Raw genomic sequence first — 20,899 nt, 5'->3', positions numbered from 1 at the left:
TGCTTTTCCCATATGTAGTGGACCATGACTAAATGCCCTTGATTACGATCTTCTAGCTGACCAATACTAGAAAGGTTGTTGCATTTAGGGTTGCAAGAATTTGCACTCAAAAGTTTGGAGATGCAAGAGCAGCTCAAGATAATAGTAAGTAGCAAAACTTAGTGTGCAAGTACAAGGATAAGGTGCCCTAGAATGATGGGTGTATATACCATGCACGAGGAAAAAGTACCCTCTAGTGACGGGAAAAAAGTGCCCAGGCGGTCCTTTGTGCTCACAACTTCACACGCATCTCTACCAAGATATGGTAACAAATCCCTTCTAGGATCGTTGCAATGATCAAGAGCTTGCACATAAAGCATAGGGAAGTGCTAGGCCCTATGAACTATGACCCATCTACAAATGCGAGTAAGCCCAAACCTTGACATAGTTTTGAACTTTCCACAAGTCAAAGCCTTCGTGAATAGATCAGCAAGGTTGTCCTTGAGGCATAAGCCAAGCTGATCTCTCTAGCAGAGAGTATCCGCGTGACATATTGATAGTGCACCTTAATGTGCTTTGTGCGAACATGAATTAGTGGATTCCTTGCAATCGCCAATGGGCTTAGATGGTTTGTTTAGATAGTTCTAATAGACAAATGTCAATACCTAAACAGGTTACCACAATTTAGAGGAGTTTTACATAATAAAGTGCAACTCCGAAAGCTTCTTTGCACTCTGTGTCACAACTAGAAGTGGCCATAGTAGGTTGTTGTTTGCTAACCCAAGTTTTGCTTCTATTCCTTTGTTTGAAGTAGTAACTTAAGATGGATAGGAGCGACTGACAAGTTGACAATTGCGGCAACAAGTGCGTATATGCCTTTATTCCTATGGGCAACTTTGATAACAAGAGATGCTACAAATCTGCAACTGATGCCACTTACCTCTCTTAGGGCCCTTTGGATAGGGGTACACAACGGTTGTCCAACTTTTCTCCAAATCACCCTCTTTAAATAAATGCCCAGCAAATGGGTAAGGCCAAAAGATAGGGCACCCTCATAAATGAGACTCTAGATGTCGGTATGCACAAATGTCAGCCTTGCTTCAACTGCATGGCTTTACTAGGAACATATTATCACCCTTTCAATAAATTTTTTTTCCGAGAAGAAGATTCTTCCATTAGTTAATAAAACTGCCCATAGGGCTACAAACCACATCTACTAGAGAGGGCTACTACTCACCCTTTCAGTATTCATTGAATGCACCAGCGCTTGCATTCAAACATTCAGATATCATCAAATTATCATAGAGGATCTTATGTAGATAGAATCATAGATACGAAGAGGACATTGGTTGTGGGACCTAGTATACTATGAGATGAGATGTGGGCCGGTTTCTTTCTCTTAAGAGAGGGCTTCGTTCCTCTGTCGAAGGTGATGGTTGTGGTGATGAGAGATGCCTGGTGTCACAATGTCAGGCGCAACGGAAGTGTTTAATGATTTAGCTTGGATCTAGTACTCTGCACAAACACAAGGTTACTTTACTTAACTTGAAAAGAGAAACTGAACTGAACACAATGGAGGAGAGATAGCTAGAGAGAGAAAAGAGAGATGACACTCCATGTCGGGTCCCAACCACCCTCAAGGGCCCCCTTGCTCTGGCATAAAAGCAAGGGAGCTCTTGAGATGTTGATTGGTACTTGCTAGATATGCTTGGTATTGTTGAGGTGCTGAAGCCTGATATGTACTGGGCCCTGGCTAGAGATGCTTGGTACTGCTGAGGTTAAGGGCTGGATATTGCAGACGCTTGCGCTGAGGGGCTGAAAACTGATGCTGAAATGCTGGTGAAAAATGCTGGAGTGCTGAAGAACGGATGAGATGATTAGATAGATAGTTTCTTACAAAGTTCGGTGAGGCTTGGATGAGATGCTAGATAGATCATAGATTGTCTGGTATTCGGAATCCTGTGTGGACTAGGAAATGAATGTTGATTGTGGACTATATGCTTATAGGACTGTTATTAAAAATCTAGTGAGAACCAGGATATGTGTGGGTGCATGCTTTGAGCAAGAATTAAGTTTCTGTTTTGCAGAGGTAATTAAGGGCGATTACTCTACTCTTAAGGGGTGGGGTGGGGGGTATGCCACAAAGTGATGACATGAAAAGCCTACACTGGACCAAGAAGTGAAGAGTCGATCTAAACCCACATCAGACTTCTACTCTCTCTGACCAAAGACCAGACCAACCAACACTTTACTGACATCTCCACCAAAGCACCATATCTGTATCAAGTTCTATGAATGAAGCAGGGGGGAGGGGGAACTTTGTTGTGAACGCCTCTATGCGCGCAAGGCCTTTTTGGGCCTCTTCTAGATGTCCTTTTCTCACTACCACTCCCTCTCTCTTGTTTATCCGTCACATGGTTGCTCTCTTTAATAGTTTGTCCTTTCTCTCTGATGATGATATGTAGGCCGTTGAAGGGTAAAACAGGGCTGAACATGAGTGTTTTCAGAAGACAAGTTTTATATGCTGGGTGCTTGAGAATTTTTTATGTGCTTGCCTCACGTCTTGTTATTTGTTTTGTTTACAGAAAAAGGCACTAGATGCCGTGATTGCAGACATAAATAACTCCTTTGGCAGAGGCAGTGTAACAAGGCTTGGAAGTGCAGGTGGAGCACTTGTGTAGGGTTTCTTACATTAACTGAAAACGCTTTTAGATGCTGACTTCTGTGGATGTGGTAACTGAGTTGTGAAATGCTGAAAGACTCGGTGGGTCCTTTGGCAGAGAGACTTTTCCGAGTGGCTGTATCACACTAGACTTGGCACTAGGAGGTGGCTTGCCCAAGGGTCGAATTATTGAGGTATACTTCCATGTCTTTTCTGATTTCGTGTGATGTTCTTGTTCTTCAAATAAGCACTGGACTATAGAAAGATGTCAATATCATATATTTCTCCTTGAGATCTGTTTTTGCCTTTGACCTTATTGGCCAACTTTTAACTTAAACAATGCTGTCAGAATTCTGCAGGTTGCGCATAGAATATTCCTACACCTAGTTATGTCTAACATTTCTGCACCTGGCACATGAATATTTCCTGCTCAAAGTAGTTGTCTGCGCATTGAACATGGATGTTTTTTACTTAAAACAGTTTTGCCATTATATGGTAATCTCAGCCGTGTATTTTGCTGCCGAAGAATGGTGAGGCGTTATCCAAGATTTAAAGGTGAAACAAGAAACATCATGTAGCTAGCCTTGAACTGGCCAGGCACAATAGACCATGAGATGCTTGGAATTTGTCAATGATGCCGGTCGTTATGAACATGCAATGTGATCTTTGTCTTGCTAAATCATTTGTAATCAGGTATTCATCCCTCACCATAATGTTAAGCTGTTTGGGTTTTGTTTGTTTGGGTTGATTTACCAGGTTTTTGGTCCAGAAAGTAGTGGGAAGACCACTTTGGCGCTCCATGCTATTGCACAAATCCAGGTTTACTTTTTGATATTCATGTGTTAAAATGCGCAGTAAATAATGATGATCAGAATTTTGCAGCACATTGCTTTTAATTAACTTGGATCTATAGTCTCAAGAACAAGACTTTCAATTCACAATAGTGAGACCCCGTCTTTCCAAATACTTGTAGTTGATAGTATAATGGTTGGGAAGATTGTGACTATGCCCATTGGCTCACATTGTGGACTTTTGTTTCTGAAGTGGTGGTCAGTTAAGTTGCATGCCTTGGCTAACAGCTCACTCATTAGAAGTTGCAAGGTTGCTGTTTTTCTGTACATAAAATGATAGTGCAGTTATTATGATTAGTATTGTACCTTATCAAATGCCTTTACTGTTATGGGCAACACAGTTTCGTGCCCTTGTAGGGATTATTTGTTTCATGTCATAAAGAAATTAGGTAGAAGTCTGAAATATTTATGAATTCACGTCATCACTTCTAAGCGGAAGGAATTTGGATAGTGAATTAGATTGATGTTTGCAGATTGAAGGCTTATAGTCTTATCTGTGCATATTGACGGCTAGGTGTTTGCAGTTATACGTTAAGTGCAGCATCATTGTTGGCCACAGTCTTATTTGCACATAATGAGGGTGTTGAAAGAAGGCATCAATATAGTAACACAAACATTGCAGCTTCCTAGTGAGACATACTCAATGAGCTTTTCTCAAAGGCCTCCTTGTTTTGGCAGAAAGTCCTTTCATGCTTGGAAACACCATGAGCATATTGAGAGAGTGCTTCTGCAGTTGCCACTTTGTGTGCTGCAATCTAGCATGATAGTGATGCTAAATGGAAAGCTAAGATTTATTTGCTCCCAAGTTGCATTATCCATCTCGATTTATGGCTTTTAATCAATAATACGAATTTATGTATTATTCGAGAACTTATCTTAAAGAAAAGAGCTCTATTTATATTTGCAAGCTGTATGAGAGAGCAATAGTGAGTGCTTGTGGTTTAAAACATGTAACTGCAATAGTGATCAACAATGCTTCCAGTTATTGTAGTTTTGATGTAACAAAAATATCCTGGAATCACATGGGCTCCATGTGGATCTCTCTTTATTAATCTGATATTGAAAGATGTAAGCTCAGCCTACTTTGTTGGAGGCTTACCATATTCAAGTTTATCAGAGATCATCGGTTTACTTACGCATTGTATCGACTACATTGTGACGTGGTGCTCTTAACATTTTGTGCAACAAGATTTGCAACCGCGTATTATCTTTTGGAATACAATACACTCTTTGGAAGAGAGATGTGAGACTGCTATGAATTGTCTGATTGACTCGGACATTTTTTTGCACAAAGCGGAAAAGGTTGTCTCAATTGCAAAATCCTTTGTTGAGTTGTTGAGGATTGTTGACAGAGATAGAGTGATCTTCATTCTTTCATAGCCTCTTTGCTTGATTATGGAGGTGAGCCATAAGTTGGTGAAACAAGCTTTTCTATGTGCGGGAGAAGCCTATTTCCCCTCCGCGTGAATGAGAGAGAAGGCGCTCAAATTTCATTCACATGGAGAATCACATGTTGCTTGTGAAAGCACTCGAAGTGCTAGAGTTTGCAAAGTGGGTGTGCAAGCCCCCTAAAGTCTCCCACCATTTCACACCCTCTTGCATTCTTTTCTCATTGTTTGCATCTCCAAAGCATAAGTGTGTGCCTCATTCTCATACGCATCAAGCTTAAATGAGAGTGCCTTGCAAGGCAAGATCACCTTTTGTGTACCTTTGTAGGAACGTCGTTCATCCATATGTAATTCATGATCCTGATTCTAACGTTTCCACAGGATGCAAAAGATAGCATGCTGCATGCAATGGTATCAATGCATAAGTCCCTCATTTCTTGCATCTGTTTAGAGTCAACACCCTGCAATTTCATCTTCTCTAAAAGATTGACATGCAATCATGAGCTCATAAATGAACCCCATGGTAGCACCTTCCCTATCAGCCAAGCAAAGTATCTTCAAAATTAGGCCACAAATTTTTACAATGGTCTTTGTCACCAATTGCTGGCGTGTCAACCTGTAGATCCCGGCCGAGGGGCCTAAACCCTAAGGGAAGAAGCCGAAGCAGCAGAATAAGTTTTACCGATTTACAAAGTCTTGCCGAGTGGCCTATTTTTAAAGAAGAGTTCCCACCAACTTATGGGACCCCACCAACTTATGGGACCCACTCTGATGGGGTCTGATGGGGCTCAAGTGACATAATGGCATTAAAATAAAGCAAGCCCACACACACACACCCGGATAGCATGATGACATGTGTATGGATTTCCGCAGTTTGTGCTAACATGATGATGTGGCAGTTGTACGGATTTTCACAAATCGCGTTGACATGATAACGTGGCAGCAGTACGGATTTTTGCAAAATATGCTGGTAGCTTTTGGACGCCAATGTTTTTAAAGACTAGATGCTTTTTGAGTTTAATGCTTTTCATGTAACTGCTTTTCAAGGCTAAGGGCCTTTAAATTTGTGCATAGGGCTCATTCTCTGACACACTTCTGGGTAAAGGTGCAGAGCGTGAGAACCGGCATTGTATCGAGTTCAAGTAATATAAAGAAATACCGAAAGGGGCACCAAGGTTTGGGGCGAGTACTCTCTGGGGTGGAATTCCGCCACTTTGTGTCACGTGTGCTCTCTCTCTCTCTCTCTCTCTCTCTCTCTCTCTCTCATTTCAATTGTTATTGAAGTGCTTAGTGTGTTCTTTTGTGTTGGCACGTGGTGCCTGTCTCGTGACAGTGGTATTACGGCTTCAGGTCCCGCAAACCGGCGCTTTTAAAGTCTGCTGGATTTTTATTTGAAGAATCTTCGTGTCCCGACCCCGAACTTATTAGCCACTCCCACCCTTACTTCAACGCGCATCTGGCGCACTCCCGAGCGCACTCGTCTTCACCGCTCTGTCTTACAGGGCAGAAGCTGTAACAGATGAGACATCATTGATTTTTTTAGAGATATGGAAAGGTCCGTAGTAACTCAGACTAAGCTTTGGAAAAAGCCTCTCCTTTCCCTTCTTCTTTCTCAAGCGTGCCTTCTCAAAACGTAAGAGCACCCAATCATCCTCCTTCAATTTCAAATCGCGACGATGGCGATCTGCTGCCTTTTTCTGTCTTTCCTGAGATTTTTGCAAAGCCTTGCGGACCTTGGCGAAAGCCGTGTTTAAGTCGCGCGTATACTCATCAGCTTCAAATATCTTATCTTTCGTGCTTAGGAAGGGTGGAACCTTCGCAGCACCTTCAACAATCTCAAATGGCGCCTTCCCCGTCGAAGAGTGTATCATGTTATTGTAGGCAAAGTCCACCAAAGGTAGATACTTTTCTCATTGAGTCTTCTGATCCAAGATGTAAGACTTCAATAAATCTAAAACCACTGAATTGGCAATCTCAGATTGCCCGTCAGTCTGCGGGTGGAAAGACGACGAAAAGTGCAACTGCGTGCCAATGTTCTCCCAAATTGCCTTCCAAAACAAACTTGTAAATCTGGGGTCCCTGTCGGAGACAATCGTCTCAAGCATGCCATGTAATTTGAAAATCTGGGCTACAAATAGTCTCGCTAAGTGATCCGGCTTGACTGTTTTCTTCACTGGAATGAAATGAGCCTGCTTGCTAAATTTGTCAATAACAGTCCAGATACCATCGTGACTACTCTGTGTTCTCGGGAGATCAAAAATGAAATCCATTGCAATACTCTCCTAGGGGCGGGTGGGTATGGCAAAGGCTGTAACAATCCTTGTGCTTTATGCCTGTCAAACTTGACCTTTTGGCATACCAAGCAACTGTGCACAAACTCGTCCACATCCTTCCTGAGTCTCGGCCAAAAGAAATATTTCTCTACCCCTTTCATGGTGGTAGCAATGCCGCTGTGACCCGTAAAAGGTGGACAGTGGCATTTAGTCATAACCTTTTTTCCCTCAACGGTTGTGTAACACACAACATGGTTTTCCTTATCAAGTAGCCATCCCGAATGGAATATCCCGCTACTGTCTCCCCATCTCGTATCTGTGTGAAAACGTTTGCAAAATCAGGATCTGTGGCATACTGGTCAACCATATCCTCGAAGCTCCTATGATGTATCGCGGAAATAGCCAAAACCAACAGCTTCCAAGACAAAGCATCTGCCACCAAATTCTTCTGTCCCTGAACATGGACAATCTGGAAGTGAAATTGTGACAAGATGTTCGCCCACCGCATCTGCTTTTCTGAAAGTTGCTTTTGAGACAAGAAGTAGCGTAAACTCTGATGGTCTGTGAAGATAGTAAAATCCGCTCCGAGTAGGTAGTGCCGCCACTGAGTAAGAGCATGGATAACCCCCAAAAGCTCTTTCTCATAAATCTGTGCTGTCAATTCCGTCCTTGAGAACAATCGGCTCTCATAAGCAATGACATGGCCTTCTTGCATTGCACCTAGACTACGACCACAAGCATCACAATATACTTCAAATGACTTCTGCAAGTCCGACAAAGTCAAAACTGGTCCCGTAGTTAGTTTCTCTTTCAAAGTCTGAAAGGCAGTCACCGCTGTGGGTCCCCACGAGAAAGGGACTCCTTTCTGTGTCAAGATAAGCAAAGGGGAAGCAACCTCTGCAAACTTTACCGCCTGTAGTACGAACACAGTCCCAAGAAGCTTCTAACTTCATGGACATTCTTCAAATCGGGCCAATTACGGATAATCTCTATCTTGGTCGGATCCATTTGCACTCCTGCTGCTGAGACAATGTGTCCCAAAAAGTGTTTTTGGTAGGAAAAATTCATTTTTCTTCGCATTAATCACTAACTTGTGATCTCGTAATGCCTGAAAGACGTGAAGTAGATGATCTCTATGTTCTGCCTCATTCTTGGAGAAAACAACGATATTGTCAAAGAAAGTGCCAACAAATAGCTTGTACTCTTGAAAAATCCTGTCCATCATCCGGTTAAATGTCGCAGGAGCATTGGTTAAGTCAAAAGGCATCACCAAAAACTCAAATAACCCAAAAGTCGTCCGAAAGGCTGTCTTGTAGACGTCTCCCCCCGCGATTCGGATCTGATGATATCCACTCTTCAAATCAATCCTGCTAAAACATGAGGATCCCTATAATCTGTCAAGTATATCATTGATCTTGGGAATCGAAAAGCTATTCTTGATGGTGATTTTATTGATAGCTCTATAATCGATGCACATTCTCCAAGATCCGTCTTTCTTCAAAACCAACAACATTGGAGAGCAATACGGTGAAGTACTAGGCTGGACAAGACCCTTTCCCAAAAGGTCTTTCACTTGGTTCACAATCTCTTCGTTCTGTGCTCGGCTCACACGGTAGGGTGGCTGGTTCAGTGGTGTGCTTCCAGGTATTAGATCAATGGTATGATCTTTAGGACGAGTTGGTGGTAACTTGCCTGGCAGGCCCTCTGAGAAGCAATCGGCATGAGAGTGGAGAAAATCTTGGCGTTCTTTATCAAGTTCAGACATATTTGTCCTAATCTCATGACTCAACTCTTTCAAAAAGATCGAGTAAACAAACAGATTGTATTTCATTAAATTTTTTTTTTTTCCAAGAAAAAGATCCATTAGTTAATGAAAACTGCCTGTAGGGCTACAACCACCTCTGCAAGAGAGGGCTACAACAAACATGATGGGGAGACTCTCCCAATGAAAGAACAACATATATACAATGAGGCTAAATCAAGAGATGGGAGGAGGGAAGAGCCACACAGGTGGATGGTAGTGCCATCTGAGCACACCCTGGACAATGGTGTAGAAAGGCCCAGGGCGCCAGAGTCAAAGGAAAGCCTCGCGGCGCTCCCGCATGCGGTTGGAGCTGCCCTGTAGTCCCTCAAGCTGTCCTCTGAGAGTATGGATCAGCTCTAGCCAAAAGTCATGAACAGTCTCTGCTGGTGGCACAGAGCGAGCCTCAAAAATGCGGAAACAGCGGGCCCGCTAGATGAACCAAAGTGTAAGGCCACTGATGAGCTCCCAACACTCCTCTCTCTCACTGCACCACTCTTGTGGAGTAAGCTCTGTAGCAGGCTAGAGTGTAGGTCGCCCCCCTTGTATCACTATCATCCTGCTGGTGGAAGATAGCTCAAACTGAAGTGCCGTGCCCGTGAGAGTGGACCAAGCCGTTGCCCCCCAAGTGTACTGTCTAGCCGTGGAGAGAGTAGGCATCAGCCGAAGAACTCGTAGCCACACCTGCTGGGCCGAGGGACAGTCCCAAAGACAATGACGTTGACTCTCCACCAACTGGTCACAGGCTGCACATGCGGCCGAGAGACCACTATGCACAAGCCAGCTCCCTACTGCTGTAGCTCTGTGTGCAACCAGCCACTGAAACAAAGTGATGCGCCTCGGCTGTCTGGAGTCTCACAGCCTTTGCCAAAAGGCTGCCAAGAACTCGATTGTGAGGCCCTCCTCCTGCCAATGACGTGCTGTAGCGGGGCGGGCCTCTCTGTGTGCTGCAAGTATATGACGTCCAAGCCAAAAGGCTGCCAAGAACTCGATTGTGAGGCCCTCCTCCTGCCAATGACGTGCTGTAGCGGGGCGGGCCTCTGTGTGTACTGAAAGAAGGGGACTCTTGGGTGGTCTGCAGAAGAGAAGGGGTCCCTCCATAGCCACTCACCAGGATCCCATTGTACTCGTGCCAGTGGACAACACTCCCAAGCCCATAGCCTCTAGTGTCCAGTCTCGAGATGTTGGGTCAGGGTCTATGACGCAAGTCCTCCCACAGATGTCCACAACTCGGATCCTCTGGAAACGGCACTCTGCTACCTGCGGGGCCTCTACTGCAACTCGCTGTAATCGTCCCCCACCCTGAAGCTCGAAGAACAGGGCTGGGACAGTCTCTGAGCAGGCCCTGACTGAAATGAGAACCTCCAGTCGTGTGAAGGCTCCCATCCATCGGGGTGCTACTGGCTCGAGAGGCGTGAGCCACTCAGCTGGAACTGACTCTTAGATGTCTTGACGCATGCTCTGCACCCCTCTCATGCCCTGTAGCTGGAAACCCTGCACCTCCTCTGACAAACCTGTGAACTCTAGCCAGTCACCTAGAGAGCGTGTTGGACCTGCTGCCATGGGACCCCAGGAAACATGAGGCCGACTACCAACCAAGTGGCCTCTCTGAGTGATAACCATGGGGTTCCAGACGAGGGGTTGCCGTAGGCGCTCCTTCGTGCACGTCGGCTGTCTCTGCTCCAGGCCACGCCGTAAGAGCTCCCAAGATCGAAGCAAACTCACAGCGAAGCGGTCCTCCGGTCTCCTGCTCAAACCAACTCGGCGCATCTCTGTAAGATCCATCTGGTCGAAGGTTGCCAAGGGCCTCCTGACTGAGGCACCCCGGCACGAATCCTCTGCAGTAAGAACTCCTTCCAGGGCTCCTCACCTGGAAGAAGTCCTCTGACTATGAACTTCCCAAGAAGGGCTCTGCTCTGCTGTGCTGGATCAATGATCCCAAGCCCTCCCTGAGAACAAGGAAGCGTGATGACCGACCAAGCCACCTTGGCTCGGGCTATCTGAGTGTCACGTCCTGACCAAAGGAAGTTCCCGATCAGCCTCTCTACCTGGCTGATACAAGAACTTGAGAAGATCCAGCAGGAAGTGATGTACCACATAGTCGCTAATAGCACCTGCTTGGCAACTACTACTCTACCTGCCAGCGAAAGTCGTGCTGAGCTCCAATGTAACAGCTTTCTCCTGATGGACAGGAGAAGAGGAGCAATCTGTTGCTCGGGAGACAAGTCCAAACCACTGACAACCCAAGTACCGAATTGCAGTCCCTCTGGGAATCCACCTGAAACCCTCTCCTGGCATCCAATCTGGCACAGGAGCACTACCAACCGAGAAAGCCATCGTCTTTCTCCACTTGATCAGTGCGCCCGATGCACAACAGAAGGTCTCCAAAGCCTGCTCACATCTGCGAAGATTGGCCTCTTGGCCATCTAAGTACAAGGCCGATTCATCGGCAAACTCAGCGTCCAGTAGCTCATCTCCCCGAATAGGGAGTGCTAAGCCTCGTAGACCAACCTGCTGTGACACCAAAAATCTGCTCATCGCCTCCGCATAGAACAAAAAGAGAAAAGGGGCAAGAGGACAACCTTGTCTGACCGTGCGTGTGAACATGAAGCGCTCACCTCTACCTCCTGCCAAAAGCACCTGACTGTGAGCCTGTCTGTACAAAGCTGACACCCCTCTGATCCAAGCATCTGAGGAGCCCATCCTGCGTAGAGTGCCCTCTAGAAAGTCCCAGTCAACTCTGTCGTATGCCTTCTCAAAATCGAGAAGAAGAATCACAAGGTCCTCACCACGGAGCCGTGCCAGGGTAGAAGCCTCCCAAAAAGTAAAGATGTCGTCAAGGATACTGCATTCCTTGACAAAACCTGTCTGAGTCCCATGTATAAGGCTCTCTAAAAGTGATTGAATCCTCAAACTCAGAGCTTTGGCAAGAATTTTGTAGGCTGAGTTGAGGATGGTGATGGGGCGCCACTGTCGAATCTCATCCAAGGAGCCACCCTCCTTGGGAATGAGGTAGATCAGGCCCTCACTCATGCTGTCAGGTATCACTCCTGTGTGCAAAATGTACTGAAAAGCACTACAATGATGTGGGCCAAGCAAGTCCCAATACTCCAAGAAAAGGCTGGGAGTCAACCCATCCTCACCTGGACAGCTACCACGAGGGAGGGCCCTAAGAGCCGTGTGCAGCTCCTCAAGCTGAAGTGACATCTCTAGCCTCTGGGGCATCTCCTCTGTCACAAGACATGGCATCTGTGCCCAAACCTGCTCCTTGCATGCATCCTGCAGCTCTGACTGGGGCTCAGCCGACAGTAACTCACGGTAAAAGTCAGTAGCAACTGCACGCATATCCTCGGCCTCACAAGCAACTGACCCATCGGGCCTCCTCAACTGAATGACCTTGGCATGCGAGTGCTGAGGTCCCATTGTCTCAAAAAAACCACCAGTCACTCTGTCACCCACTTGAGTCCACTGAGATGCCCGTCGATGAAAGGCAAACTCATGACGCCTCTCCTCTGTGCTAGCAAGCTCATGTCGAGCCTGCTGTAGCTTCTCCTTTAACCATGGACTGTCTGGATGCTGCTCGTGCATCCTCTGTAGTGACGCAATGCCTCGTTTGAGACGCTGCTCTGCCTCTCTCGCTGCAGCCCGGCGAGCCAGAGACTCTTGAAGAAAAAAATGGCTAAGCTGAGCTAGGCCTGAGGCCACTCTGTCTGCGGGTGAAACCTTGCTGTCCATGCCCTCTGTCTAGAGAGCCTCTACCCTCTCTCTGAGTGCTGAGTCCAACAAGACCCTCTCTGGGATGCGAAGCATCGTGCTCCCACTCCTCTGCTTGTCTGCCACTGTGAGGATCACTGGTGCATGGTCCGAGAAGGATGTCCCTGCCAGGATGCCCACTGATCCCCCCAAGTCACTGAAGTGGTTACTAGTGTAGAAGCGATCTATCCGCGATAGATTCACTCCTCCCACTTTGCGGTCCCATCTAGAGAAGGCAAGACTGTCTGAGGGCCTCACAAAACGAGAGTGTTGCCATGCATCCGAGACCCTCAAAGTCATACACAACCTCTCCCAAGCTGCCAACTCGACTCCATGCACAGTAGCATGGCTGCCACCAATCCTGTCAGAAGGGTCCTCCAACATGTTGAAGTCCCCTCCTATACACCAATGATCGGCCTGTGGCAAAGACTCAATAGTCTGTGACCAAAACTCTGCACGAGCACTCGCCACATTGGGCGCATAGATGTTCAGGAAGCCCACAAGGCCACCCTAAACCTGCATATTAATCCACTGAGCCCTGCCTGGCACAATAATCCCTCTGCCCACAATGGCCTGCTACAATGAGTCCGCAATAGTCATACATACCTCACCCTGGATGCCTCCAGGTCCAAAAGCAGCTGACCAAAAGGTATCATATCGTCCACGCAAAATCTGACCACATCGCCGAATGCGGCTCTCACACAGATGGTGCCCATGAAGCATAGGGAGATCAATCTCTCCTCCCACAAGGCAACGCTGAAGCTCCTGACTCAATCGGCCCTGCTGTCGCTAAAACTGGGGCCCACCTAGTCCTTGCACGTTCCATGAGACGATCCTCATGGGGAGCAAGAGAGAACAGATGTTGCCGTAGCAGCAAGACGGGCTATCTTCGAGGCTGGCTTGGATGGGGAGTAATCCGCATCCGAGCGTCCTCTAGATAGGCGTGACTGTAGTGAGTGCCTAGCCCAAGCCCAAGCAGAGCGAGCTGTGCGTAAAGCAACCTCCTCTGTCCAGGAGTCCTCATGAATGTATACATAGCAAGGCAAACACTGCATATCAGCAAAGAAGTACACCACAAAGCATGGACCCTGAAGTAGGCTGCCTCATGGTCTGTTGCGGAATCGTTGAGAAAACGAGTGAACCCGTAGTCGAAGAAGTCCCAGCGGCGTCGGATGTCAATGCTCGTCAGACCACGAGGCATAGCTGCAAGGGAAGATGTCTGAATCTGCAAAGGGGGCCGCAAGAAGGGCTGATCCTCTCTCGCTAGGCGAGTCGTGGCAAAGACACTGCCAAGAATCTCCTAGCCGCCGGAGAGGGACCTGTCTCCTGGGTCGAGTGTGAAACTGGAGCAGGAGGGGGGGGGAGCGGAGGAGAAGAGGGGCGGGATGGGGCGACAGAGGTAGAGGGGCAAGGTGGAGAGGCGACGGGAGCAGAAGGCAGGGGGGAGGATGAGGAAGAGGGGGGGAATTGAAACCGGCCTGTTAACTTCAAAAAGGGCGGTAGACTTTACTTCAAACCTTGATTTAGCTTTCACCCATTATTAGTCGTCTATTCCATCTGTGCTATAATGACACAAGAGAGGGGAATGGGATACAGATGCTAGAATGCATCTGTATGCGAGTCAGACACCAGACTGGCCCCTAAATTAGGCGCCCCTTTCGGTATTTCTTTATTCTTTAACAGAGGGAATAAAAGCTGTGGTTTCCTACAAGCTACCCCGCACAATCTTGGCTGAATTTCAACTGTTCTGGCTTGATTTCGGCAGCATAACTGTACTAGGACCCTTCACAGTCAGTATTCCCACGCATTGGATGACTTTCCCGACGCATACGGACACTTTGCAAAACCTGGCGAGAATCTGCAGCACGCTGAATTCTCTGTTTTCTGCCCCGAAAATGCGCCAGATCACCTGTACAGCGGTCCCCTTGCGTCCTCGAACGTCCTGGGGGTATTAGGGTCCGTTTAGGGCCAAAACCCTAAACCTGCAAAAATACACAGCAGGCTGTAATTCACTGTTTCGGGCTCCGTTTCGCGTGCCGGTCGCATCCGTAGCAAGTCCTCGAGCTCCCGCACCTGTAGGGCTACTTGCCCTTTGAATCGGACGAGATTTCGCACGTGAAACCTCTCCGAATCACTTGTACCTACGGGGGATTAGCCGCTAGCTAATCCAGTACCTGTGCAAGAGGCTCTTGCCTCGGCAATCGTGCATGAACCCACACAACTGTACATGGTCAATCTGATGAGCCCACTAGAGGGGCATAACCATAAGAATAGGGGAGAGAGAGAGTAGTGAGAGATGTGCAGGTCATGACATCCTACACCTCACTGTACATAGAGGGTAAGCCAGCACTCCATTGAAGCTCTCCCACCTGTGACAGCACTCAAAAACGAGCTCACAGCTGAAAATCACGTTTTTGCCTTCTCTTTAAGTAGTAAACTTGCCTCAGAGTGCCAAGTGTCACTCATTTGTGCATTTTCCTGCTTTAGATCCTTGGGTCTAAAAATATCTCACCTGCAGCCTCTGTTGACTTGGCCACAGAGTAACAAAATGATCCCCATGTCAAACTGCACGTAATGACGCGGAGACATTTTGCCGGCCAAAAATAGCAGTCCCTAAAATTTAGGAGTTTCTGCCATTACATTCTTCTAGGTCATCTGACCCTCTTTGTACACTGCAGCCACACCTAGAACTGAAATGTAGCCTATGTAGCAAAGGATTCCGCTTTGGCTGGCCAATGACCCCACTTTGGCTAACCATAGTCCTTGTCCAACCTTAGTGCTCTTTAGCCCTCAGGCCTGGACTCTCTCTGAACAGTTCCACACTGGCTATGCAATGTAGGGCAGTTAGATTTCTAGAGGGGTGTTTCCAAAAGGTAAAACAAACGAAATTCCCCAAAGAAAGAGAAATAAACAAAAATGGAATTGCCACTGGCTGGTGACAGGAACTCTGGGGGGGGAGCGGCTGTCGAGGGTGAAGCGGAGGTGGGGACTGACGCAAGGATCTCCTCCTGCTCAAGAGGACCAAAGCGGTTCCCCATGGGAACCCACTGCTGCTGAGTAGGCACCTGAGGGCCACTATGAGTGCCAGGCTGACGCTATAGCCCCTGGCGTCGTCGGCCACGGGCCTGCTGCCACCCCCCCTCCGCTGGAGCCCCAGGCTCGGAGGGTGGCTTTGCATGTGTGCGCTGTGCCGTTGATTGTGGCTGCGGGCCAGCCCTGGCAGGCTGGGGCTGAGGCTGTGGTGCAGGTCGCGGCCTCCTCTGTGGACAGGCCTTCGCTAGATGTCCCATCTGTCGGCAAATGAAGCACTGGTTCGGGAGGCCCGAGTACTCCTACTCCACACTCTGTCTTAATCAACCCCCACTCACCCGAGGCAGAAGGATAACCTTCGGGAGCGTGTGGGTATCTCTGACCAAAATTCGAACTAAGGGGATGCCTGCCGCCTTGGCAGCTACTGATGCTGCCGTACGAGGTGTCTCCAAGACAGTCCCAATGGCGGAGCCGATCCTAGGAAGAAGTGGTAAGTACTCCCTCCGTAAACCCGGAAAGCAGACTGAGATGGGGATGTCTGCCTCCTCTACTAGAACATCCGAAGCCGGGTCAAAACCATGTCGCCACTGTCGAAAGTGGGCGCGTGATGCTCGGATGGCCAGTGGACTCATAGCTATGACCTTGGACGCCATCTCGGAGGTCTCAAACTCGATCTGACAGTAACCCCGTCCGAGAATCTGGACATCTAAGATCTTGCCCACCTCTGCGAGAAGGCGGACCTGGAGAAGGTCTCGCAGCTCTCCTCTGCTAGGTCGGGTGCCGAGAATCTTGCAGATGACCGAAGTCGCCTGCAATCACTCTACCTCTGCGGCAAGGCTCACTTGCTCTGTCGGCGAGAGAGCAAGTCGAATGTTGGGCTCAGCGGGGTCGGGCGAGGGGGCTTCTAGCGAGTCCCTCTGTGGCGAAGCTGGAGCCTCCATCTGTGTCTACTGCTGTGTCGTAAGAAGAAGTCGACGGGAGGACGCTACAATTAGGCGCAGAAAGCACCGCCCCAAGAATTGAGTCAATGCTGAATGGGCCGAATTGCAGGGGCTGTCGGGGTGAAACCCAAGCGGGCGGGCGGGGGGGGGGGGGGGGGGGGGAGCAGAGGGCTCGGGCAATTGTGAGCGCTGGCGGCAGCAGGAGGGGGTGACGGGGGCGGCAGTGGCAGGAAGGCAGCGCGGGGCCTGCAGGCAGGGGGCGGCAGAGGCGGGCAGGCAGCGCGGGGGCAAGCAACGCTGTCAGGCAGGCAGCGAGGCAGTTAGGGTAGCGGGGGGGGGGAAGCGATGGCGTGCGAAGGAAACAACAGCCGATTTCATTAATTTAGAAATGGCCGAAGCCGATACAATTGGGACAGACTCGCTCTTAGGTTATATCGAGTACAATGGTTCTGCCCTTCTCTGTAGTCAATGTTGCTTTCATCGCCCGATAGTCGACCACGGCGTTATTCTTGTGGTACCAGGGAATTCCCAAGAGAACATCACAACTTTCCAAAGGCATTATGTAAAAGTCCTCATGCCCCAAATACCCCTGACAATGCAACCGAAGTTTGCGAATGACAGGTGTAATGGCTACGTCCTTGCCGGGTGCCGCTAGAACTGCCTCCGCAAGTGGTCCCATCCGATCGGGAGTGATCTCGAGCCGCGCCGCCAATTCCGGTGAAATGAAGTTGGCCTTGGCTCCTCCATGAAAGAAGATCATGGCTTCTTGGTCTTTCACTTTGCCCCAAGCTCGGCAAAGTTCTGTACTCTCGTCCATCGTGCCGGGATCGGTACCCATGCAATTTGGAGCCAGTCCTGTTTTTATCTTGCCTTTTCTTCCACGTTCCTCAGCTGCTCTCGAACTCTCAGGCCTTTCGTCGGCCTTGTCGTTCTGTTCTTTTTGTGCCTTTTTAGGGCACTTCACGGAGATATGTCCAGTTTTCCCGCATCCATAACACTTCCCTTCCCTGATGTAGTGAGCCCGCTCCTGAGGAGTAAGCTTGGGTCGTGCATCTTGGGTCGTGCATCTTTCTTTTCTGGATTGCTCTTCCTCTTTATTTTTTCATTTGTCTAAGTTTGTTCGGCTCTCTGTGTCATGATCTCATCGGTGGGGTAGGTCAAACTGCCAGAGTGAATGGCAAAACCCCGTTTCGCATGACTCATCAACTCCTGAATGGAAGCTGACTTCTGTTCCAGGCAGTGGTCTCGGATCTCTGTAGGTAAACCCAAGGTAAACCGCTCAATCTGTTCGTTGAACAAGATCTTCTTAAATGAAGAGGCGGGTAGAAAAGAGCTCTAGAATCTTTCGCAATAAGCGTACACTGTATCCTTCTTGGTCATCCGAAGATGGTTCCAAGCAATTCGTATATCACTTTCATACTCTTGAGTCAGCCAAGAAGAAATAAAAAGCCTCTTAAATTTCAGCCATTTAATTGGCGCAGTCTTGCTTAATAGAAGTGTGGATCACCAAGTTCGAGCATTCCCCTTAAAGTAAGAGGCAGCTCTCCGAATCTTAGAGTGCTCTGAGTAACGCCCTCCCGCGAAAGCTATGTCAAACGCTGTACAAAAGACAAAGCCTTCGAATCATCTCTATATCCAGAAAACGTGTCAAATTTAACTGACTGTCCACCTTCCTTAAAATCTCGGACTTTCTTGCTTTTGTCTTCCAGAAAGTCATACTGGTTGGCTTTGTAAAAATTCTTCTTCTTTGCATAAAAGTTGTTGTCGTCAGAGTCTGAACTGTCTGTAGACGAGTTCTTTGGAGAACTGTCACTCACGAGGCGAGATTTAAACTTCTTTGTCTTTTTCTTGCCCTTTCCGAAGCCTTGCTTCTTGCTTCGCTTTTTACCTTTTCGGTCTTCTTCGCTCGAGTCAGATGAGCTAGAAGAACTATCAAAAGGAGAAGAAGAAGAAGAAGAACTGGGTACTCCTTCAAATTGAACACGCTTCTTTTGCTTTCTTGCTTTTTCAAAAGTAGATTGACGACCCAAACAACCCTGGAAGTCAGTGCCTTTCTTCTGCTTTTTGCCGTGCTTTTCAGCTTTGTTTTGCGCGTCAAAAAGCTGAGCAATTCGTGCATCAACCACCTCTTCTAATTCCTTATCTGTATACTTCTTGGGAGCAAGAGGCTGGTTTTGGGGGTGGTGTTGTGGTTTTCTGCCACTGCGCATGCACCTCCTCCAAAGAGGTCTTGCTCATATATTTTGCCATTTTCGGGTCCTTGGCAAAATTAAGCATCATCTTTGTTGCGTCGCCGATCAATCGTTGACGCTCCATCTCTCGACGCCCCGCCTGAGTAGGCCGAGGCGGGCCATACTCCTTGCTTGAATCTTCGTTGTGATCCCTTCCCGCATCGCCGGATGCAGAGGGAGTCGACTGATCTTTGCCTGAAGCCATAGGTGCCGCGGAAAAAAAATTGGGATCGGATTTCCCGTAGAAGAGAAATTGGCCGTGCTCTGATACCACTATAACAGACTTGGACACTCCAAGTCGAGAATCTACCGCGACAACACCAATTAACCACTTCAAAACAGTTCACAGTTCACAATTTATTCGACCTTGGCCTGGCGACCCTGGCCCGGCGGAGTTCCGTGCCTAGTTATATTGGCCCCAAAGACTGGCGTCCCTTTCGGTATTTCTTTTTGTATTAATCTGAGTTCAAAGTACGAGTGCGGGCGGCGCTCACACCCAGATGAGTTGTGAGTGGCCTACCCACATATTTAAAGAGTACAAGGGTTGCTAAAAGCAGAGCCCCAAAAGCTGGTCAAATCAAAAGCCTTAAAAATCAAAAGCAAGGCCCTCTCTCTCTCTCTCTCTCTCTCTCTCTCTCTCTCTCTCTCTCTCTCTCGCTTGTAAATTAAAGCAAGGCTTTCAATAATAAAATAAAGCGCTCTCTCTCTGTCTCTATTCAACGTAGAATAAAGCAAAAGCCACAAGCTGCTTTTTCGTGAAACGCGGGGGCTCGTACAGTTCTGCCACGTGTCAGTGTGAGATGCGTTGCAAATTGCGGAAGTTGCCACATCAGCAAATCTGCGTAGTTCAGGAATTTCAGCCATGTCAGCATTTAGGGTTGTGTGTGTGGATGTGTACTGGCACGCCACGTCACTCGTTTTTGACATAAGCCATAAAGAACCCAAGACATGGCATTCATGGATTCAGTAGAATATTTGCAGTTTTTCCTCGACGAGCTTCGCGATATTCTTTCGTGGCATCCTCAACAGAATCTTCTGATGCTGCAAAGTTTTTCAACAGTTTTGAATTACATGTTATCCCCTCTGATGCCCTAGGTGGTATCTCCTTCTCCGGCACCAGAAAGTACGAGGGCTTCCAATCGGCAACCTTCCTAGCAGTTTGTTCCGATTGAGGGAGTCTTCAGGAATATGGTGCAGTTATCTGACCCTGACCCTATGCAACCGCCTTTACCACCGCCGTTGCCCCCACTTCTCCCGCCACCACCGCCACCAGGCTACAATGGTTGGAGCCCATATGGATACCCTTATTATCCGTACCCGGGATACGCCCCTAATCAGCCGAAAGATTTCAAGGATGGAAGCATGACAATCAAATTTTTCACTTTTTTTAGGGTGAAAGATCGGAAGAAAGCATTGCAGTTCTTACAACAATTCGACAACATCTATGCTTTGGGAAACTATACAAAAGAATCCAAGATTTCTTGAGCAATGGGATTTCTTAAAGATAATGCGATGTAGTGGTGGAGTTCAATTGCGACACAACCGCATGCTCCAGGGACCTGGCAAGATTTCAAGACAGTCTTTGCACACAGTTATATGACTTCTCTCTTTGAAGTCCGGATTTTGGCAGAGTGGGGCTACTTGAAAATGCTTGCCATCGAAACCATGGACGACTATAACCAAAGGTTTTTCGACGTGTACCTTTCGGTGTCCTTCTTTAGGTTCGTTCCGTTGGAGGCCCAATGCGAGCGATACACCATTGGACTACCTTCACCATTTGCAGGAATATTGTCTCTCCAAGCAAGTCTTCACCCTGCAAGAGCTTATGGATCATGCCGCGGTCGGCTACAAACTGATGAAGGGAAAGCTAGAGTTTATCACAGAAGAATCTTCGGCCACAAACCACAACTCTCGGCAACAACGAACAAATTCTCGAGTCTCCTGAAAGTCAACCGCAAAGGCCTTGTTTGACGCCTCAACAATGAGACAC

At 47.9% G+C, this 20,899-nt stretch overlaps 1 protein-coding gene across 1 annotated transcript in view; it reads left to right on the top strand.

Moving 5' to 3' along the window:
• RECA1 (recA DNA recombination family protein) overlaps window positions 1-20,899 on the top strand; it is a 51,231-nt gene that overhangs the window by 1,516 nt on the left and 28,816 nt on the right. Inside the window, exons 2-4 of the mRNA XM_086492368.1 lie at window positions 2,565-2,656; window positions 2,760-2,835; window positions 3,398-3,460. Coding sequence (XP_086348494.1) covers window positions 2,565-2,656; window positions 2,760-2,835; window positions 3,398-3,460 — 231 coding nt within the window. The remainder of the gene's footprint in view (window positions 1-2,564; window positions 2,657-2,759; window positions 2,836-3,397; window positions 3,461-20,899) is intronic.

This window comes from Adiantum capillus-veneris, chromosome 20, assembly GCF_014529385.1.
Source record: "Adiantum capillus-veneris isolate H3 chromosome 20, ASM1452938v2, whole genome shotgun sequence".
Classification (NCBI taxonomy): domain Eukaryota; kingdom Viridiplantae; phylum Streptophyta; class Polypodiopsida; order Polypodiales; family Pteridaceae; genus Adiantum; species Adiantum capillus-veneris.
This window is presented reverse-complemented; position numbering and strand designations above follow the sequence as displayed.